The 20,030-nt window shown below is 46.8% G+C and overlaps 1 protein-coding gene across 1 annotated transcript; it reads left to right on the top strand.

The window, feature by feature from the left end:
- Window positions 1–4,593: 4,593 nt before the first annotated feature.
- Window positions 4,594–5,692, top strand: LOC135911051 (putative nuclease HARBI1). The gene is made up of 3 exons (XM_065443141.2): window positions 4,594–4,888; window positions 4,965–5,090; window positions 5,619–5,692. Exons 1-3 carry the CDS (start codon window positions 4,594–4,596, stop codon window positions 5,690–5,692), a joined length of 495 nt encoding a protein of 164 aa, XP_065299213.2.
- The last annotated feature ends 14,338 nt before the right edge of the window (window positions 5,693–20,030 follow it).

The raw sequence follows: 20,030 nt of genomic DNA, 5'->3' as shown, positions 1-20,030 counted from the left end.
TAGAGGCGCTTCAATGTAAAGCTATATTTACATGCTGTAATTTTACGGGCAAAAAGGTGGCCAACAATTCGGTGCGTCTTCTGAGGTGGTAGCTGGGAATGACCAATGGGAGCAGCATGGACTCGTCACGCGATGGTCTCATGAGGCTTCTAATTGATCGCCGCTGCCTCGGACGTAGTGGCATGATCTTGTAAATGCAGTTAAGCCAGCTCCCAGTAAGAAGCGCAATAAGTATGACAAGGTTTTGTGGAAAAGCTCCGCTCGCCGCTGGAAGTGCAGCGGGAGGGCAGGGGAAAAGACGGTACGCCTTCGGGCCGACGGTCATCGGATGGATCACCGCCAGCTGCGGTTTGTTCGACAGGCCTCTGCGGGCTTGATCCGGCTCGGAGGCCATAGTTTGCAGATACCTCGATTGTTCTATTAAGAAATTGGTCTGTTTAGAGACCTGCGAGCCGTAATTATATGTTCAGATTAAATTTAGAAATATGCTGACGCTTACGACGATGTCACCGCAGCAGTCCGCTTGCTAATCCTGGTATCCACGGCACATGCGCGGCCTTCGCACGGAAGATGGGAGGCCTTCAGAGATGCCCAATGCTTTTGTAAATAAAAACTATTAAGCCATGTGGACGCACCATTAAACTCCTTTCAACCATCTCTCTCGCAGCCAGGTTGCAGTGGCTACTCTGCTGGTAGCAGCGGTGAGCGCACAGATACTGGCGTTCCTGCCGATGAGCTTTGTGGATACCACACCGTGATGCTTACACCGGTGTGAGCGGAACGAATGGCAACTGAACGTCAAGCTAAGTATATCAAATCCTTTAACCCGGCGCTGTCAAACACCGACAGTGTTCGTAAGCCTAATTTGAGTGTATACCATTCAGCTGCGACACCTCTATAAAAAATTTTGCGTTGTGACAAGCCTGGTGTATTGCGGGGCACTGCTCCTAGTGCGCTTTCAATGCGTCACCTTCGCCTTTATTTCGCAGCCCAGAGGTACGCGTATAGTGGCACTATTTTGTCGGTCAACATAAGTCCGTTCTCTGGTACTTACATTTGGTGCACCTTTAACCTTGCTTCATAAATCGACAAACAAGTCTGCCTACCCACTGATCGAGCACCAGACAGCAGCAGGAGCTAGGCAAAACCCCGGAGGGTAAGCTGAAAAAGCCTTGTTCTAAACATAACAATTATGACCACGTTAATAGTCGTATACATTCTTGTATAACAGGCCTCATTTAGTGCGATTTCAGATTTCAGACTATTCGCTTCTTGAATTCACTAAATTGCGAACATGTGGTCGAGAAGACGGTGGAAAAAATCGTTTACAGTATGGCTAACATTTTGCTCCAAGGACAGAGTGTCAATCTGCCCTGTTGGAGCGCTATTGCGTGAGTTGGTGCTATGCGCCGCAATGCTTTGTGCTCGACGACGTCGTCATCCGGAGGTGTTCAAAGGTCATCTTACAAGCAACATAACATTGAGCATGAAAAGAAAACTAGAAAGTAGTACAGATGGTGTGCAGATGGCCGATAAATGACAGAAGTCTGTGTATGGCTCCAAACATTAGTAAAACCTGCAAAAGGAAAGCTGGAAAACGTGGTTGTGAAAGTGGGACGTCCACAATACCAAAGTTGCGTTTGCACTGGTCCCTGGTGTGCCTGTTGTTTCAGATTCCGCATGGTGCACCACTTGAGCTTCGCATCAATCCACTTTTGCCACGCTCGACTGCACAGCGCAGCAAACAATTGCCCGCGTGGCGTCTGGTCCTCTCAGCTGACCGATTTATTCCGCTCAATGTACGCTGCGAATGTCTCCCTTTTCAGGCGTCCTTATATTCACTCTCTCCTTACTGGACTCTTAGTTTTGTTACATGTTTTGCTCAGAATGAAAAACAAGTAGAACTTCTTCCGAAGCACCGCCTGTGGCCTGCTGCTGGAACAGGGCGATTTATTTCCTTAAATTTAGCTTCAGAGGCTTGGTTCTGCCTTTTTTTCAGCCTAATGGAGCAGCTGCAAAGAAAAGGAAAAGAAACAGCACGTGGTATGTTGCCGAGGGTCCTTGCTGCAAGAGCGCAGCACATTCGGATAATTGGCTGTCGGCGGTGGGTGTCTATCGCAGTGTCGCAGTGTACGGCGCCAAGATGAGGAAGGCGTGCGGCTCATTGCACTGGCCGATTCTACCACCCACGTGGAGTGCTGATAAAAGTCAGCCCTACGTGCCGTGTTTACGACCTTGCACGGTCGTCCGCAGCGCTTGGTCTCGAAGGTCTTTTGGCGGCGCACTTTCAAGTTCGGTAGAGCGGGACAAACGCGATTGCTGTTAACCAAATGTACCTGGGAGCGGGATGGCTCAGTGACAACGCGAGGTGCTCATGACGAAGCTATCGACTGTGACTGGGCCCATTAATGCGCAAAGCTATGCTCAAGAAGGGTGACAATCGTCGCCGCACCTCGTGGATCTTTCGTGCGGGGTTTTTAAAGGCGAAAGGCAAGAGGTTTGTGGCTGCCTCTGACTCTAGATGCGCCTGAGCCAGTCATCTCATCGGCACAGAACACGTGTACGCCGTAACCGCTGTTCACTGAGCGCGCCATGGCTGTTTTGACCGTCGGGGAACCCCTTTTGAGACTAATAAGGGAGGACGACAAGTTTGGCATCGTGCAGAGGAGGACTTCCCGAGAGTGCTTCCTCGCCAAGTGTGCACGAGCCTGAAATGCCTTAGTGACAGCTTTTGCTGGCATATGGCCCGCAAATACTGCACTTTTGAACATTCCGAAAGTTGTACGCCTGTATGAGCTTGAGACGGCGCCAACACAGCATATGTATTTCACCCTGCCGCCATATTTTGCAGGTGTTTCCTGTTTCTTATTCTTGCGTTCACTATGTTGGGCTCTGCTACTTTGCGCTGTCTACGCACTTCCTTTCGCGGAACATACAATTGCTATGTGTTTGTGGCACTCTGCCTTGCTGTGTTTTTTATGATGCTTTTATGGAGAGGAGCAAACACCTTGAACTACACAAAAGAGAGAAGGCGTAGACGAGGCTGAATGCTTGAATAGCCAGCGGACCTCTACACGAGGATCCTCATATGGGTTTGGCTACTGATGTTCTGGGGTACCATCATCAAAACTACTCGGTGGTGATTGGACGGTAAATGTTTGGGGTGGGGTATCATCTAGTCTCTTTCGATCGCTGCACAACAGAGATAATCTAGATGATATAGGATGGGATAAAGTGAGGAGATTAAAATAGTCACCGACGCCATCCTCCTACTCTCGAAGCCACTGTCCTGCGGGCCTGGTGTTGCTCGGGCGCTGACCTCACTCCGAAGGGAACTTCGGATCTTCCTGAAGCGACGCTGAGGTGGCTCGAGAGCCACGACCCTAGCAGAGAAGTGGGAAATGAAAGCGTGGCGCAACAAAAATGTCCTACGTAGACATCATTCAAGGAAGAGCACAACTCTAGTAGATAGAAGTGATGGAAGCATAGTCGATTCGCCAGACGGAGTTCTTGCACTGACGAGGCAGTTTTACCCGAACTTGTACGCCTGACCAGCTGCCACTCCAACTGTCTGATCTGTTTCACCAGCTGAGCCACCACCAGTCTGTGAGTATGCCATAGTCGAGGACGAGCTATTTTCGACGTTGAAATCTATGAAGCATTATCGCTGTCCAGGATCCGATTGTCTGACATTTGAACTTTTTGCGAAGGTTTGTATACTGTTACGGAAGCCGTTCACATAATTGGTGAACAGATTACTCACTAGAGGGACTCTATCAGCGTTTCAAAGAGAGGGGCTAATCACTCTGCTTTGTAAGGATGAGTCGAGAAGCACGGATTTAAGAGCATGGCGTCCAATCACACTTCTGAACTGCGATTACAAGCTCATAGCAAAGTGTCTGTGTATGCGACTCACTCCAATACTTAACACGGTTTTGGGTCCATACCAGGCATGTTGTGTCCAGGGACGTTCCACTGAGCTTCACGGTTTATCAGTCAGGGACCTTCTTCTGTAGGCAAATGCAAGGAAACTTCCAGGTATTCTCCGCTCCTTTGATCAGGAGAAGGCTATCGATATCATTTGCCACATGTACCTGTTCCGAGTTTTGAAAGAGGCAGGCTATAGTGTGAGTTTTCGCTACATGGCCGAAGCTTTGTATTCTCGACCACCTTCTGCTGTTCTCATACAGGATCGCGACTCGGAGGCATTGATTGTGGGACGCGGTGTACGGCAGGGGGATCCTCTCTCGCCTACCCTCTACGTGCTCTCTTTTGTATCGCGTCTGCAGAGGTTGTCCTTTTTAACAGAATTGACAGGCTCCTACTTCCACCAGGTTCCCCTCCGGTTGCAATCTTTGCCTATGCAGATGACTTCTCTATTGTCGCCCTGTACGAGTCATCAGCTTGCGCCGTCTTGGATGTCGTGGCCAGTTACGGCGCGGCGAGTGGTACGAGCTTGAGCAGGTCGAAAAGTGCAGCCATGTAATTGAACTCCACTCCGTCAAGTCAGCAGCCCTCACTTTCGCTTGAAGAAAGAAACTGTGCGGATGAACTCGGAGGCGTGTGAACAACAGAGCTGTCGGTGGAGCGACAATGTTGTGCGCGTTGCGATTCTTCGCAGCGGGCAGCTTTCAAGCATTAGTAGGGAGCGAGGAGACGATCGGCGTAACTCAGCCTGTGGTCAGCAAGTGTGTGCGACGCGTGGCGCCGGCAGTCGTCCACGCCAGGGCCAGCAACAAGTGGGTCCACTTCCCGAGGACGTCGCACGAGAAGGCCGCCGTGAAGGAAGGGTTCCTTCGACGCGGCGCCATTCCCACCGTCATCGGATGGATGAACGGCAGTCGTATCGCCATTATCGCACCGAAGGTCCAGCAGAAGGCGGCACGATGTTCGTAAGTACCTTAATATTTTCTAATTTGCCCGTGATAGCAACGTGTGGCTTTTGCTGTGCGCGCTCTGTTCAGATCTGCGACGCAGGCATGCGGATCCTCGCCGTCGACGCATGCGACCGGGGTCAGACCATGACACCTACGTCTGGAGAACTACGTGGTTGCGTCGTCGATTCCACGAGGGACATATTGCCAAGGCTGGTGAGCCTTGGCAATAGCCTTGGCAGTAGCGAGCCTTGGCGAGCCATGGTAAACACCGGGAAACATTTACACAGTTGCGATTCTGGCAGCATGCAGTAAAGCGTGCTCGCGCCGTAATAGAATATTAAAGCCCGAGCCCTTTAGGCTATAGTAGGTTATTAAGTATAGGCGAGATGTAGAAATTTTTCAATTGTGTCTGCGCGAAACAAAGTGACAACACACCAGCGCTGTACTTTAAACTAACTTTTAATATGTGTGTACAGTGCACATGTGTTGTAACATTCTTTTTTACACTGATAGACATTTGTGAATGAAGACCACACAACTCGCACGAAGAGCTACCTTGCTGCAAATAGGGATCCTACTATGTCACAGCTATTGTTATCTGTGATCACAGCTGCGTCAGGTGCTCAGCCTGTATATTCCTTTATTGCATCCTTTCTGTAGTTGGTGTATGTTACATGACCCATGCCTCGCTTATTGAATTTTGTGCAGAAGATTTGATACCATTTTTGTATGATGGTGCAGGTGACAGCGGCTACCCCCTGGAGCCATGGCTGCTGACTCCGGTCCCTGGCCACTCTCCCATGCACACTGCCTAAGGCAGGTACAATGCTACAATGCCATGCGGCCCGTAGTGGCGCGGTGCATTGAACTTCTGAAGAGCTTCTTCCGCTGCCTTCAGCGGTACATTTTCTTACTTGAAAACGCTGCGCACGTTACTTTCCTGTCGAGAATTCTCCTTCTCGCTGATAACGCCCATGCCATTCGTGACTTGGAAGTACCGGGATCGCAGCGTGAAAGAAAAGAAATGCGGGAAAGCAGATGACGATTATTGTTGTGTGGCAGATATACACCCCAAAGGGTGCAACAGTTTTTGATGTGTAAATGTCTTGAAAGGACGCGCATTGTAACGGCTCGCAAAGGTGATTACGTTTACCATACGTAAGGCGACAAGCGCTATTCTAAAACTGTCTATTTGGAAAACGTTGTGTAATCAATCGATGAGTGTTGCTCGCGAAGAAACAATTGAATGTCACGCACACTGTACCCAATGTCATTTATATCACCCATCCGTTCTTGTATTCTCGATTCAGGCGTGATGCGAGAAGGAAAATCAAAACTCCACCATCGCTTTCCAAATATTGACACGTGCACTTATCTTTATCGGGCGACCACGTTTCACCACCTAACAAATGTTATCGCACAGTGCGGGACGCGCCTGCATTTATCCGAAGTTTTTGGAAAGTTATGGATGCTTCTATCCGCTGTCTGTTGTCGCCGAACCTTACATTATCTGATATCATCGCCTGACGCGAATGGTGTATAACTTTGGGGAACGCACGTGGGTCCCAACTATTTGTCTGGAACATTCGACGACTGCTGTATAAAAGCCGACGCGCTTGACCCATTGATCAGATTTTCGACGATCGCTGACCGTGTTCGCTGCCATCGTTGTGCTATAAGTGTAGCCTGTTTTTGTGGGCACAGGTTCGCCCAATCAAAGTTCGTTTTGTCTTTCACAGTATTGCTACTGTGTTCTTCAACGTCACCACGACATGACAATATTGTAAGTTCCTCACATCATCACAAACAATGACATCGACTAAATATCGCATTCAAGCATTCAAGATGGCCTACGCAACCTTGATTATATCCTTTACGTGGGCAGTATTTTTTTCCCGAGAGCGGCGATAAATTATAACACCACTTCTGAAGTTCCAGGGCACACATAGGCAACTGGGGAAAATTGGTTTTACTTGAGAGCCCGAGCAAAATGTGAACGTTAAGCCTGACCACCCAATGCATATGAACTTTTCAGCGAAAATGAGTAACCATACAATTTACGCAGGGCCTTTCGAAACGAGACATTTTATGTGCCTGACCCTGTTCCCATTCGACGTCCCTAGTTTCCATAATTAAGCGAACGAAGCAGACAACTGTGTACATGAACCGACTGGAAATAAAAATAAGTCTAACTTGAACATCAATTCTCAATGTATTCCAATCTCCCTGCGTCACTGACAAAGCGCTGGACCACTCTTGTTCTGGGCCCGAATTATATTATGATACCTAGAAGTTAGCTTTGTTTATATTCCAGACAAGCTGATAAAAGGAAACTACCGTGAATGTGGAAGCACCAAACTATGCTATAAAGGGAAATGTAACAGCAGGTCCTAGAAAGAAATAGTGTGCGTCAGAAGCGAAATTTATAGTACGTGACTTAGAAACCATGTCACTAGGCCGGGTCGCGAATTCTCCTCGGAAACATCTAGTTCTGTGCCGTCCCGCCAACGTTCTACTGCAGCACGACACATCTGCCTCTGCTCACCCTCGCCATTCAATGCCAGAATGGCCATTTGGCAATCTGCGCCCCCCTCAGGCCCATCGAAAAGGAAAACCAAGATTGATTACAGGAAACCGGAGCCGGAAGCGAGAACAAATCTGCAGCGCTTGGACGCTTCACCGCTCAAGACACTTCGGACGGCTTTCTGTGCAGCACAAACAGACGATATTATATATACGAGCATTGTAAAACGAAGAAAGAGATTTGGTTCCGGAGCCATGGTAGCAGCCCAGCCGCAATGAGAGCAAACTCTTTAGCCGTAGACTGGGGAGCTTTCATGGCATGGCTGATGAGCAACAAACATCGTTAGATGAAAGCTAGCCTCCTAGCCTGTTATAAGAGCAGAAAAATGTGCATGGCTGAACGAAGCAGCCGCATGAAGCATTGTAGCGTAAACAATGTTCTTGTAGGAGCCCTCGCTAGCAGTTTTTTTTTTCGCTCTAGTAAGCATTGCGAGAGTGGCGGGGTGGTTGGCTGGTTTGGCGTAAGTTGAGGATATTTCAAAGTTGTCACGCACTTCTTGCACTAAAGGTAAATATTCGATCATGATAAGATGATGACTATTTCGTATTTGTGAAGAAGAGTCCGGCTGCACAAAAAAGTGTGGTCAAACGTTTTTTCCATGTAATGAACACAAACCAGTAACGCCTGAACAATTTGACAAACACAGGAGGATCTCTGCGGCTAATAAATACCCGCCCGTCTATCACAATATTCGTGGTGCATTATCATTTACGCAATTGAACACCGAAAAAAAGAACGTTCGCATTAGAGCAGAAAGAACGAGATTCTTTCCCGAGAAACATGACACATGTAAAGATCTCTAAACGGTTGTTTTAAAAGTAGAAGTAACGTCAGCCTAGATATGTTTTCCCAAGAAGAAAAAGCGTATGCGGGGGCATGCCTAGCAGGCACTCAGGGCGAATCTTCAACGCGGAAGAAAGTTACTTTGCCTGTACACACGGCATAATAAATTGTGGGGTTTAACGTCATCAATGTGCCTAAGCGGTTTACGAGGACGCCGTAGTGGAGGACTCCGGATGAAGTTTGAAGGCCTGTTGTTCTTTACCTTGCGCTCGTTGCATAGTATACGAGTATTCTTGCACTGCACGTCCATCGATATGTAGCCTCTGCAGCCGAGGTCACAACCGCGACCTCGTGCTAGATTTGAAAATTCATATCCACTGACCTACCGTGGTGGGCTATACACAAAAGGCAGGCCGTCGCGTAAAAAAAAAAAGAAAGGAAAAGAGTCGAGAGAAAACGAAAACAAAATAAAACGAAAGCACTTGCTGTGCGCCTAGACTTGTGCACGCTTGAGGCAATAAGTAAACGCAGAAACACACACCAGAAACGGAAAGGAATAGGCGAGAGATTAGAACTACAGTCAACCTTTTATTCCATAACGTCGTTGTAAACCATATACAGCAGTGGTACGCGCATTAATCGAGTATACAGCTGCGCTTATTGAAAAAAAAAACGCGAAAAGTAATGTTAACTATGTCGTGGTGACACGTCGTGCTGCTGTTGTCATCGCGATATAGCGTCACTTATTCTTTTTGGTTCTTGATTAACGCAGCTGCGCATGCGTCAACCGTAGAGGGATACTTTATGAGGACGTTATGTATTAAGCAGTTTCGAGTCGCACTTGTTCCTGTTTCTTTTTTTTCTTTTATGGCGTGAGTATTTGCACTATGTGAAAAAAGAAGCGTGTAAGAGAAGGCTTGGAGGGATCATCTTTCGCCTGAAAAATATCTAGGCCTGTGTGGTCCTTTTGCGTAACGTACACTTGCATTTGAAGAGCCAAGACAATAGAAGCCGGTTGTTCATGCATTGGGCATTAGGTAATCATTATAGGATCACAAACAATGCACGTATGTAGTGACCAAAACAAACAGTTTCAACTATAATCGTTTAAAAACAGTAATACATACCTAGAGTATGCCAGAAACTTTTATGTATCATCGTTATTTAACGATGAAAGGCCCCTCTCCAGGCCCCATAGCAAATCTTGGTTATACACTGTAAATTGTTACTCTCTTCTAGGCAGCTTTCTGCCACAAAAAGTTTTGAAATCGGCTCATCAATAGCCGACAGAAATATTTCAGTGCCGCGAACCCATGATTTTAGCAGGTAGGCTCCACTACAAAGCAAGACGCTCTACCCACTCGCCCCATCTAGCCTTCGCAATTGAAATTCCTTACCTGCATTCTCTCATACCAGACCTCGAGGATCGCGTGACGCATACGTCACAGGCCCCGCCTTGATATTTTTTTTCTCCTCGCATTTTTTTTCCTGTGCTACGCAGTTCCGATGACTGCGCCGCGCGTGAGGTGTTGTCGCTTTCGCACAGTGCACTATTTTGCGCATTGTGTACAAAGAACCATGACTATTCAGTGCTACACGAATACTGAGGCAGGACAAGCGGATCGCAGAGCACCTTCACATGTTGCAACACGGTAGAAAATGGCATTGCTTCGGTAGCTGCGCGCGTGACCGCGCGACCGTGGAACAAGCAGACGAAGCGGAAGTACATCTCCCTTGCTTCGGTGCGAAGTAAAACAAAAAACACGCAGACATTCCGTTTGTGTGTTTTGTTTTTTTCTCTAAACTTCAATTCGTCAATTTAAGCAACAGATGGCGCAGATAACAGATGTTGTCTTGAATAATTCTTCAAGTCACATGTCACCACGAGTGACGCCACACTGCGGACCAGATTACGTAGACGCGGGAGCCCGGCTACGTTACCGTCCCTCTCCGGACTGATTCGCCGCGTGTGAAACGAGAAACGGCAATCGGATTAAAATTTCAGTCCTTTCCGTGGAGCGTAGCGATGGAATTCTTCGCAAACACGATCGTTATCGCTCAATGTATGCACTGCGCTTGTCAGCACAAAATGGCCAGACATGGTGAGGGGCCCTTTAAGAGCCCTTGTGCACATACGTCCTCCACAAGAGGTCGCTGTTAACATACCTCCTCCTGATACAAATATTCTTGTACACAAAAATCACTGATAACAGTGTCAATTTGTTACACGTGTATCTACTTGTATAAGTTTCCTAGCAAGAAACAACAAATCAAAGGGAAAAAAGAAAGCCGCATGCTAGCAACGAGAAAATAAACTTTGCAATTAGTTTTAAGTCTGCCACTATGACACCTGTGAAGATGAGACATGAACTACATGAAATAATATACTGGCAAACTTGTCTTATATATTAATCGCAGCCCTTATTTGGGGAATCACATTGATGCCACAACTGTCATTTTAGATTATAAGGAAAGTGCACAGATCATTTTTGTATGATTTCTGCATATATGCCTAGATGGGGATGACATTCGGCCCGTAAATGGTCAGAAAAACAGTTCAAAGAGCCTCCGATTTTCGCTGGTACAAGTGCGTGCAATAAACTGGGAGGCCTAAAAGAAAATAAAGGAAGGAATGAGAACAATATGATGGTGCATGTGGACTGTACTTCAGATGAGCATCAAATGCTTTTAAATTATGCGCTTTTACGTGCCAAAAACCACGATCTAATTATGAGGCACGCCATAGTGGGGACTCTGAAGTACTTTGCACCACCTGGGGTTCTTTAACGTGCTCCTAAATCTAAGTACGTGGGTGTTTTCACATTTCACCTCCATCGAAATGGGGCCGCCGTGGCGGGGAAGAATCAAATGTCATCTGCTTCAACTGAACTTATAGAAATTTATAAATAGACCTACACAACTACATTTCTATGCTAACTTTCACATTTTATGCTAACTGCCAAAGTTTTATGAAAGATACCGAGCAGCACTTTGAATTTCTGCAACCAACTATAATGACTGCATGAGGTGACGTGATCGAGTGGTCTCATTGTTTAATGTCCGATTACACGAACATCTTTCTTCTACATAGGTGTGGAACTCATTCACATTTCAATTACATATTTGTTTCGTCCAAAGGATCACGTATTCTGCTACATTCCTTAGAATCCACAGATCGCAATGTGCCGGAATATCTTAAGGGGCAAGAGTGGTAGTCCTTGTAGAGGCTGACAAGGGCTTCTGCCCCCGACCAAATATGACAGAATGTGGAAAAGGAACACATTTGAAACACATGGGGAAAAAAACACGGCAAATGTTTGACAGTCTGCCTCTCTAATCGCTAGCCTATCGTCCCCTCACTATGCGCAACAATGTGCGCCTGTGTTTCTGGGACCGGCTTTTCAAGCTCATTTGGCGTCTGCTCGGATCCGGGCAAAGAGTCAGAGTTGAAACTTGTTCAATGGCTTCGTCATATTCACGCGGCTGCTGAACTGCGCAAGTGTGTTCGCAAGGATGTAAATTTCATTCTAACATCATATGAAACTATTCAAAAGGGCAGGTTGCGCAAAACACCAGCACAACTGCGCGCAATTTCACCATGAGGCACGCCTATTCAATTTTTGACAAGCGATGACGCTTACACAACTTCTCTGTTTGAAGACCTCGTCTTGAATGACGGTATGCCGTGCCTCTATGCTTGAAATGTCTTGGTTGCCTCAACCATTATACATGCAATATATGACCTGCTTCTCGTCTGGTCGGCCTTACACCCACGTCTCTTCTTCAGTCAACTCTTGTTAAATGTCAGACACCCATGTAATCTCTCGCTCCTCGGGCGATGTGGACAAAGCATGGTCCCAAATAAGTGTTTTCTTTTCTGCTCGCTTCTTCGTGCCGGCTCTACTGACAAACTATCCGTGCCAAAGCCTACAACCTTGCTTCACGTTCGCCACTCGGTGCGCACGTGTAGTCTGCTCTTAGTTTAGCCGAGATGTCTTTAGGCATTAAACTAGCAACATATCCAACGGGATGTTAAGCCGGGTCGTCGTTTGCCGCCAACAGTTCCCGTGACCTATAAAGTTAGGCAACCTGCGGAACGCCTGCTTTCGCGGCACCGAGCGCTACGTTTGAAACTGTCTAAATAAGCGCACCCGTGCGCTTATTTAGACGGTTTCAGTGATTATTGTTACAAGGGAGGAGTTTTTTTTTCGCTTTCATTCTGGAGTTTTGTACGCTATAAAAAAACTCCTGCGTATTTCCATGCCCTTTTGTAAACTTTTCCTGAGTTCACCGCTTGTTCTACGAGTTGCATACGGTAACTGGTGGACAAGCAGGCTTCTCCAGACTCGTATCAGCCAAGAAAGCGTTTTGGCTTGATGTTAAACCTATTAGGCCGATATACATGTAAATGGGAAATAAAAGTAATAAAAGTAGTTTGTTCTCGGCACTGACAGATTCGAGAGAGCAGTGAGTTTGGTGCGCACGGTATCGCAACGTCACAAGTATGCTTTCAGTGTTTACCTGGCACGAACACGAACGCCTGACTTCTTGCGAGAATGATCGCGCTTTGTCGAAGTGTTTGTTCACTGAACGGATAACCATACATCTTTATTTCTGTTATTTCAGTCGGAACAGCACGTCTAGCCGCGTACTATTGAATGCCACCTATGTTCTCCGATTGAAGTGCCTTCTTACTTCATTGCCAATGCAAAACGATGAACTCTGACATATTTCAAAAACCAGTAATATCATCCGCGACCTGAATTTGGAAACATCTGTTGCGTTTCGTAAGCATTGTCTAATTTATATTTTACTTGTATAGGCAACAAACTGCACCGAGATTCAAGCCCTTTTCATGTCTCTGCGCAACTGGCAATGCAAGTGATGTGAGTCGCTACAGTGTGCAGCTTGGAGAACAGCGTGTCTGGCCGCGTACTATTGAATGCCACCTATGTTGTCCGATTGAAGTGCCTTCTTACTTCATTGCCAATGCAAAACCATGAACTCTGGCATATTTCAATAACGAGTAATAACATCCGGTACCTGAAGTTGGAAATATCTGTTGCGTTTTGTAAGCATTGTCTCGTTCATTTTTTACTGGTATAGGCAACGAACTGCACCGAGATTCATGCCCTTTTCATGTATCTGCGCAACTGGTAACGCAAATGACGTCAGTCGCTACAGTGTGCAGCTTGGAGAGCAGCGAACGTCATTAAAAGAAATCCAAAGTCACAAAAGGATGATGGGGATGTAGTGGTCGTATTTCTGCACCATAATGTACAAATGTCCAAATCTATGCGTGGTTGGTGCCACACCTTAGCTATTAGTTATTCAATCAGCTGATCAAAAAAGTAAAACAGGCGAAACAAACAAAAAGGCGCAAATTATACATCTTTGTTCGCGAAAGCAAGCGCAACCAAGAACATGTATACTCATAGCCTCTTAAAAGCACATCTTTCACGAAGTATTATGAAGTCCAGCGCAGCCCACTTCGACAGCACACGGAATTACTCTGAGAAAACAAGCGCCGACACTCGATTTAAATTTATTCGCAAAGGACACCGAAATACATACTCGCAAGTGGTTACACAAACAATAGAAACGTTAGTTATTCAAGTAAAAATACAATGTTTTATTTGAATGACAAACTTTTTTTGTTTCTTTCCCCACATGTGACTATCTATTTTCTTGTATTTTGCTGATAAACTGGAGATGAACACGGGCGCTTGTGCCCTCCCTATAATTTCATGTTGGTGTCTTTCTGTGACGCGGCTTATAAGAAATCAGCCTTTACCTAATCCGCCAACTGTCGGTTCAACTTTGTGTGCTCCTTCGAGAACGCGCGACTGTTGCTATCTTTGTCTTTTCGCTTTCTTCTCTTTTTGCAGTGTGATCTGCAAATACCCGTTTATGTTGTTGATGCTTTCCGCTGTCGTCACCGACTGCGCTGGAGTCCGGTGCCATTCATAGCTATGGCCAGGCTGATACCCACTATGGAGGGTGTGTCAAAAAATGACAGAATTCTCCAAAGTGCATTATTAAAATCCCAGGGGGCAAGGAAAGCGACCTATGTAGGCTCTGTTCACAAACAGGGACTCTCACACAAGTAATGTGGGAATGCACCTCGCTCCCATTTTGTGAAGCCCCGGCCCACAGCGAAACTGACTGGACTGCCTGGACGTCGACCGACAGCGTGTACTTGTGGACTGGGCGGAGAAGGCCAAGCAGGCCCAGGGCCTTACTTGAGCCCGATCCTTCAGCCACCCTCGCCCCTTTCAAAAAAGTTTCATCACTACCGCCAGGAATAAAAAAAAAGTAAGAGGCTGACGCCGATGTGCCCGACGTACCGCACGGTGTAGACGTACCCGATTTGCCCCCTCACCCCACCTAGCTACCTCCCTGTTCGGGAGCTACGCAATAGCGTGCTGGTCTAGGCATGTACAGCAACATATCGACCTAAAACACTGAGCAGAGAAAATTAAAGAAAGCAAGAAAAAAGGCAGGGCCGTCAACCAGACGAGCGTCAGGTTTGCTACACCGCACTGGGCGTAAAGGAATGGGGGAATATCAAGAGAATGGGAAGAATAGAGTTAGCACCGAGTGCACTTATGAGGATCCACAGGAGCCCTAAAAGCAGCCTCTGAAGCCGGTGTACTTCATGAGCTGTACTACTGCCCGAATTCCTTTCCGTACCAGTAGCGGATGTGGCCACAGTACGAGTATCTTTGACTGAGAAAACTGTCTAGGGTGTAGTATGTTTAAAGTTATACGGAGACATAGGCGTTAGACGTCGTATGGAGGACAGATACACAATAGCTGCTCGATGGCATTCTCGCACCTACATGAGTGGCACGCCGGACTGTCGGCCATTTCTTGCGATAGGAGTAAGCGTTCGTAAACGCCACTCCCAGCCACAAGTGGCACAAAAAGGTTCATTCTCCATTGCAAAGGCTAGATGGCAGTTGCAGCCGTTGCAAACTGTTCAACTTACATAGTCTGCAATGGAAGGCACTTGAACGCCAGAAAGCTTGTGCGCTTTTTGCTTTCAAGCAAAAGAATTTCCTGGCAGCGTCCGTCCTGTCCCAATGTACTGGGCGCGTCTGGATGTCTTCGCGGGCAGACCAGGCAGGCCTGTCACCAAAGTTGTTGCCGGCAATGCCACAGCGAGCAAGAATCCAATGGTGGTGTATCTCCCTAACATCGGATATAATCTTTTAGCATGCTCTGTGATGTACGGAAGACTTGATACTGTGAAAACCTGCCTTAGAGTCACAACATATGACCCATTTCTGTGCCGCGGCTCATTGCTGATCGAGCTCTTAGCAGCATGTAGAGCTGCATGTTCCGCCACTGTACATTTCGTCATGTGTGAAATTTTGAACTTAACTGTAACATGATTCGCTGAAAAGAAGAAAGCGGTAGCTGTTCTCATAGGTGAGATCGACCTGTCGGTGCATATATGTATGTGGTCATGATATGTCTGGTGCCGTCATGGCAGCGTCAGTTGCTTCAGAGCCGGGGACAGATGATTGGCCTTATTTGTAATTCCGTGAATAGCAAGCTTCACTTTGGGATGTCGAAGGCTCCACAAGGCGAAGGTACCGCCGCGGATGTAGAAGATGGCGGTACGCACTCTTGATTAGTGCTCATCACTCTTGAAATAGTCGCATGAGGTCTCTCGGCTGGTAGGGAAGCTAAGAGATGGTCAGGGATTCTCGACAGGTGGCGAATGTGCTCTGAGGGAAAGCGATTTCACATACATAGTGACTACGCATCGCACATTCATGTTTTTACGCATAGCAGGCATTCATTCCTATTGGCGTTTCAATATTTGAGCCCTGTACATTCAGCCATTCCAAGCAGGCAATCTTGTCGTTTCCTGACGCCTTCCTATTTCTTTCTTGGCTCCGCAAAATTCAATGAACTTCAACTGGGATACTTGAATTTTCAGTGGTTGTTATTATGTCCCTGGGCTGCCAGAACTTGCTCGTCTAGAAAAGGTGGCACGTATGGGTGTATTTTCTGGTATCATTTGAAAAGGTGGCACCACAAAATAGGCAGGGACTGAGGCAAGACGACAAGATCGAGCGCTGATCTAGTCTCCGTCTGTGTCTTTTTAGCGCGGCCGCGTTTTCAAATATGTACCAACACGCCGAATAGGCCACATTATTCCGGTATCATGTTTCCTACCTGGCCAAGTGAATTATTTCAACAGCTTGTTGTCAGCGCTCAAAGACTGTCATGTCCATCTCATCCTGCTGTGTCATGCTAGTGATAAAGTGTTTGTGCTAAAGTTACGTTTGCAACAACACGATTTCAAGTGATAAAATCCTGTTCCTCCATGTGCTCCTATATCCTGATGTGGGTAACGTAAGGCTGATTTTATTGCGTATTCTATGATGAAGGACGTAAAATGTCCAGCTAGAACTAAGTAAACACACACTGAAGGTGCATCAAGGATCCTCAATAATATTGGAATTGATTCAAGCGATTTCCGGCTCCACCAAAACTTTCGATAAATACTACATTTCCTTATAATAATGCAGTTCTTATAGTTCAATATGAGATTTGGGAGGTTGACAGCTTGCGAAGCATGCGAAAGATTCTTGTGGTGTTCCTACTTTCTTTTGATCATCGATGTAAACGTCGCAGAACGCCCCCATGTAGAGCTTCTGAATGCCTTTAATGATGTTCTAAAACCACGCGGGGAGTTTTTCTACGAAAAAGGTAGTTGATTGCATTCATACAAGTGGAAATGTGCAATTAACACAGCGTATACATTTTCGGTTTTTCCTGAAGATCTAGAAAAAAGAAACACTTTACGCACAAGTGTTCCGAGTGTGCCGAACAGTTGAACGATTGAATACGACATACGACGATATACAGCATTTTTCAAGCGACCAAAGAGAAAGTGTTTGTTTTGGAGCGGCTGTGCCAAATGTTCTGGAATACAGTAAGGCAATGAAGGCAGGCAAGGCAGCACGGTCCCTAAATCACTTGAGAGACAGGTTTACATAGGATGTCAAGCGGATGCTGCATATTCAAATTTCGGCCGAACATGCATCCCGTGTACGGCAGTTTATTTCAGAAGCCAGTGCTGTGGAATTACGATGTAAGTAGTCGAACATCGGCGAAGAACAGTGGAACCGAAATGGGACAGATAAATAACCCCGTGCCTTCTCCAGCGCTGCGCGTAGTCTCCTATGTATCTTCGTTCCAAGGTACGCAAGTAGAAAGAATAGCGCTGCGGGGCTTTTCGCTGGTTTACATATACACGGAACATTTTCCACTCGTTTTTCGAGCTTAAAATGAATCAGTTGCTATTTAACGAGCACTTGAAAGAAAGAAACAAAAAAAGACAATGCATCTATCGAAATCATTACAAACCTGGTCCGAGAAGACGATCGAGGCCCGGAAAGAGGCAGAAATGCTCCAATCATCGTTTTAAATAAGTACTCTTGGTTTTAAATACCAAAGCATTTACGTTTTTTCACTTTGTGCTTTCACAAGTTTATTTTGAAGAATGTGATAGGTATTTTTTTTTGTTCCCTCTGATTTGCGAATGAGAACTCACACGGCGTTCCATGCGAGTTTTCCGCCGTAGAGCCTACCCAGGTGACATCTGAACACGGTGCCTTGTTGCTGAAAGAGCCTTCTGTCGCCTCGATGTTCAAACCACCAAGGAGATTCGGCAAGAGGAACAAGAGCGGCCACATCCTGAACAGAGATACACGCAACATGATCTTCCCCTGGTACAAGTATTGGCGTAACAAGAAGCCTGAACGCAGCATGGAGGGCATGACCAAGTTTGTCGCCGAGATGCTCGGTGTCAGTGAAAGCGCAGTGTTCAGGGTGAGGTTCTTTGGTGATAGCTAACGAGCTATCGAAGCTTATAGATCTCCAGTCACTAAAGCGGTGTACTGTGAGTCACTGGCATGTCGACATCGGATTCAACCACGAAAAGAAGAGCCGTAACTCGCTGCTTATTGACCGGAATGACGTCGCCGAATGGCGGAATCGCTACCTTCGTGAGGTAGAGTGCCAGCAGGCGCAAGGCCGAAAGATCTTCTTGGGGCGGTATAACGTAAAGCTATTCCAAACTTTTCTGTTCCAATTCTGCAATGAGCCCTCCGCGATTGGTCAAAAACTTTTTAGAACCATCCCCACTTCGCCTGTCTGTCACGCGACGTCACGGAAACCGCGACGGCTCCATATGTGATATGCCGCGTACACACTGATTATGCATCATCGGACCGAACAAAAATAGTTATTTCTGATTCGACGCTTTCTCGCCATTAGCCCTCGGCTATTGATCAAAAGTTTTTGGGTCGCAGCCATTTCACCTGCCTATCACGTGACGTCCCGAAATCGCGAACACTCACCGCGTCAAGGTGACGTGTACGCATTACAGTTGCATTAATATGGCGAACAAAACTGAATGTTTCTCTGAATAGCCATAGGCTGCCCCGTTCAGAGAGGAATGAAAGATTACTGCCGCCGATCGCTCAGGCACTGGCTACTCGCAAATGCCATAGAGCATGCGTTTATGTGCGTACAATAAAACTTTTTTCCTGGCCATGCAACGTTTTCGAGCATTTGCGGCCCATTTACGACCCCGCTATGCCAACTCTTTTTTGCTGAGGATCTGTTTTAGCAGCATTATTAACCTTCCGTTGCATGCCGCCGCGATTTTTGACCAGCCACTTCAAGCTAAGTAAGGGAACGCGGACCAGTCGCATACACCGGCATCACCCACTTCATCAAGTTATCGATTTTCAGTGGACTGGCTCGGTTCTATCGAATCCCTCTCCATTTGAATGCGCTCCTCTCCTCTTGTCAACCAATTACATAAGACAAGCAGCTCGCTGTAGGCAAAGCTGTTCGTTTTCAGAGCAAACAAAGGTGACCGCCTATAAACGAAGATAGCGTTTGGTTGGACTTTTCAGACAACCCTGCAGGCCACCTCCCGACGCTTGCGTCGCTGGTTACGCAAATTTGACGTCAGGAGATTGGAATAAAAACATATTGGAATAGTTTTACATTATATGGCCCCTGGACGAGGCTCGAGTGCTGGCGGGACAGACTCGGTCGACCGTGTGGGCAGACACCGTGGTGCAGAAGCGCGGACGCCTGTACGCTTGAACAAATGGCCTGTTGACGGGTCTGAAACTACCTCGTGGGAAAGGCCAACGCCTCATCGCGACGCACATTGGCAGCGAGGATGGCTTCATCGACGGCTGCTTGCATGTATTCCGATGCCAAAAGCAGGCGACCACCGCGAAAAAATGGACAGCAAATGCTTCCAGGGATAGTTTAATGTCATTCTGCAGAAGAATTGCCAGCTGGTAGTGTCATTGTTATCGAAAATGCACCTTACCATACCCGGCGAGAAAAGTAAGCGCTGACGATGGTCTGGAATAAAGAAAAAAATATAGGAGTGGGTCAACATCACGCTTTCTAAGCTACATCGTACAAAACACAACGGAAATAGTCTGTTGCATTGTACTCAGGCTTCCGGCCGTACCACTGCGTATTTAATCCCACTGAGATCGTGCGGGCGAAGGCAAAAAATGGCATCGCTGTGGTCAACAGAGTCTTCGAGCTGTCCATGGTCGACTACATTTTGCGAGAGAAAATTGACAACGTAACGGCGGATGACCGGAGGAACAAGATTCAGCAGCTGATGGACCAGGGGGAAAAGTTTAGGCTTGACAAGTCTGGGAGTGACCACATCCAATCCATCATTATCTACCTGGGCGAAGATGACACTACTAGAAAGCGACTCC

The sequence above is a fragment of the Dermacentor albipictus genome, chromosome 1 (assembly GCF_038994185.2).
Source record: "Dermacentor albipictus isolate Rhodes 1998 colony chromosome 1, USDA_Dalb.pri_finalv2, whole genome shotgun sequence".
NCBI classification, from domain to species: Eukaryota; Metazoa; Arthropoda; class Arachnida; order Ixodida; family Ixodidae; genus Dermacentor; species Dermacentor albipictus.
This window is presented reverse-complemented; position numbering and strand designations above follow the sequence as displayed.

What these genes read in the sequence shown, in the direction of transcription:
- LOC135911051 (XM_065443141.2), top strand. Translation starts at nt 4,594, where the DNA reads ATGTTGTGCGCGTTGCGATTCTTCGCAGCGGGCAGCTTTCAAGCATTA. An exon ending in CCAGCAGAAGGCGGCACGAT is followed by an intron (nt 4,889 to 4,964) that starts GTTCGTAAGTAC and finishes CGCTCTGTTCAG; the next exon opens with ATCTGCGACGCAGGCATGCG. An exon ending in GGGACATATTGCCAAGGCTG is followed by an intron (nt 5,091 to 5,618) that starts GTGAGCCTTGGC and finishes ATGATGGTGCAG; the next exon opens with GTGACAGCGGCTACCCCCTG.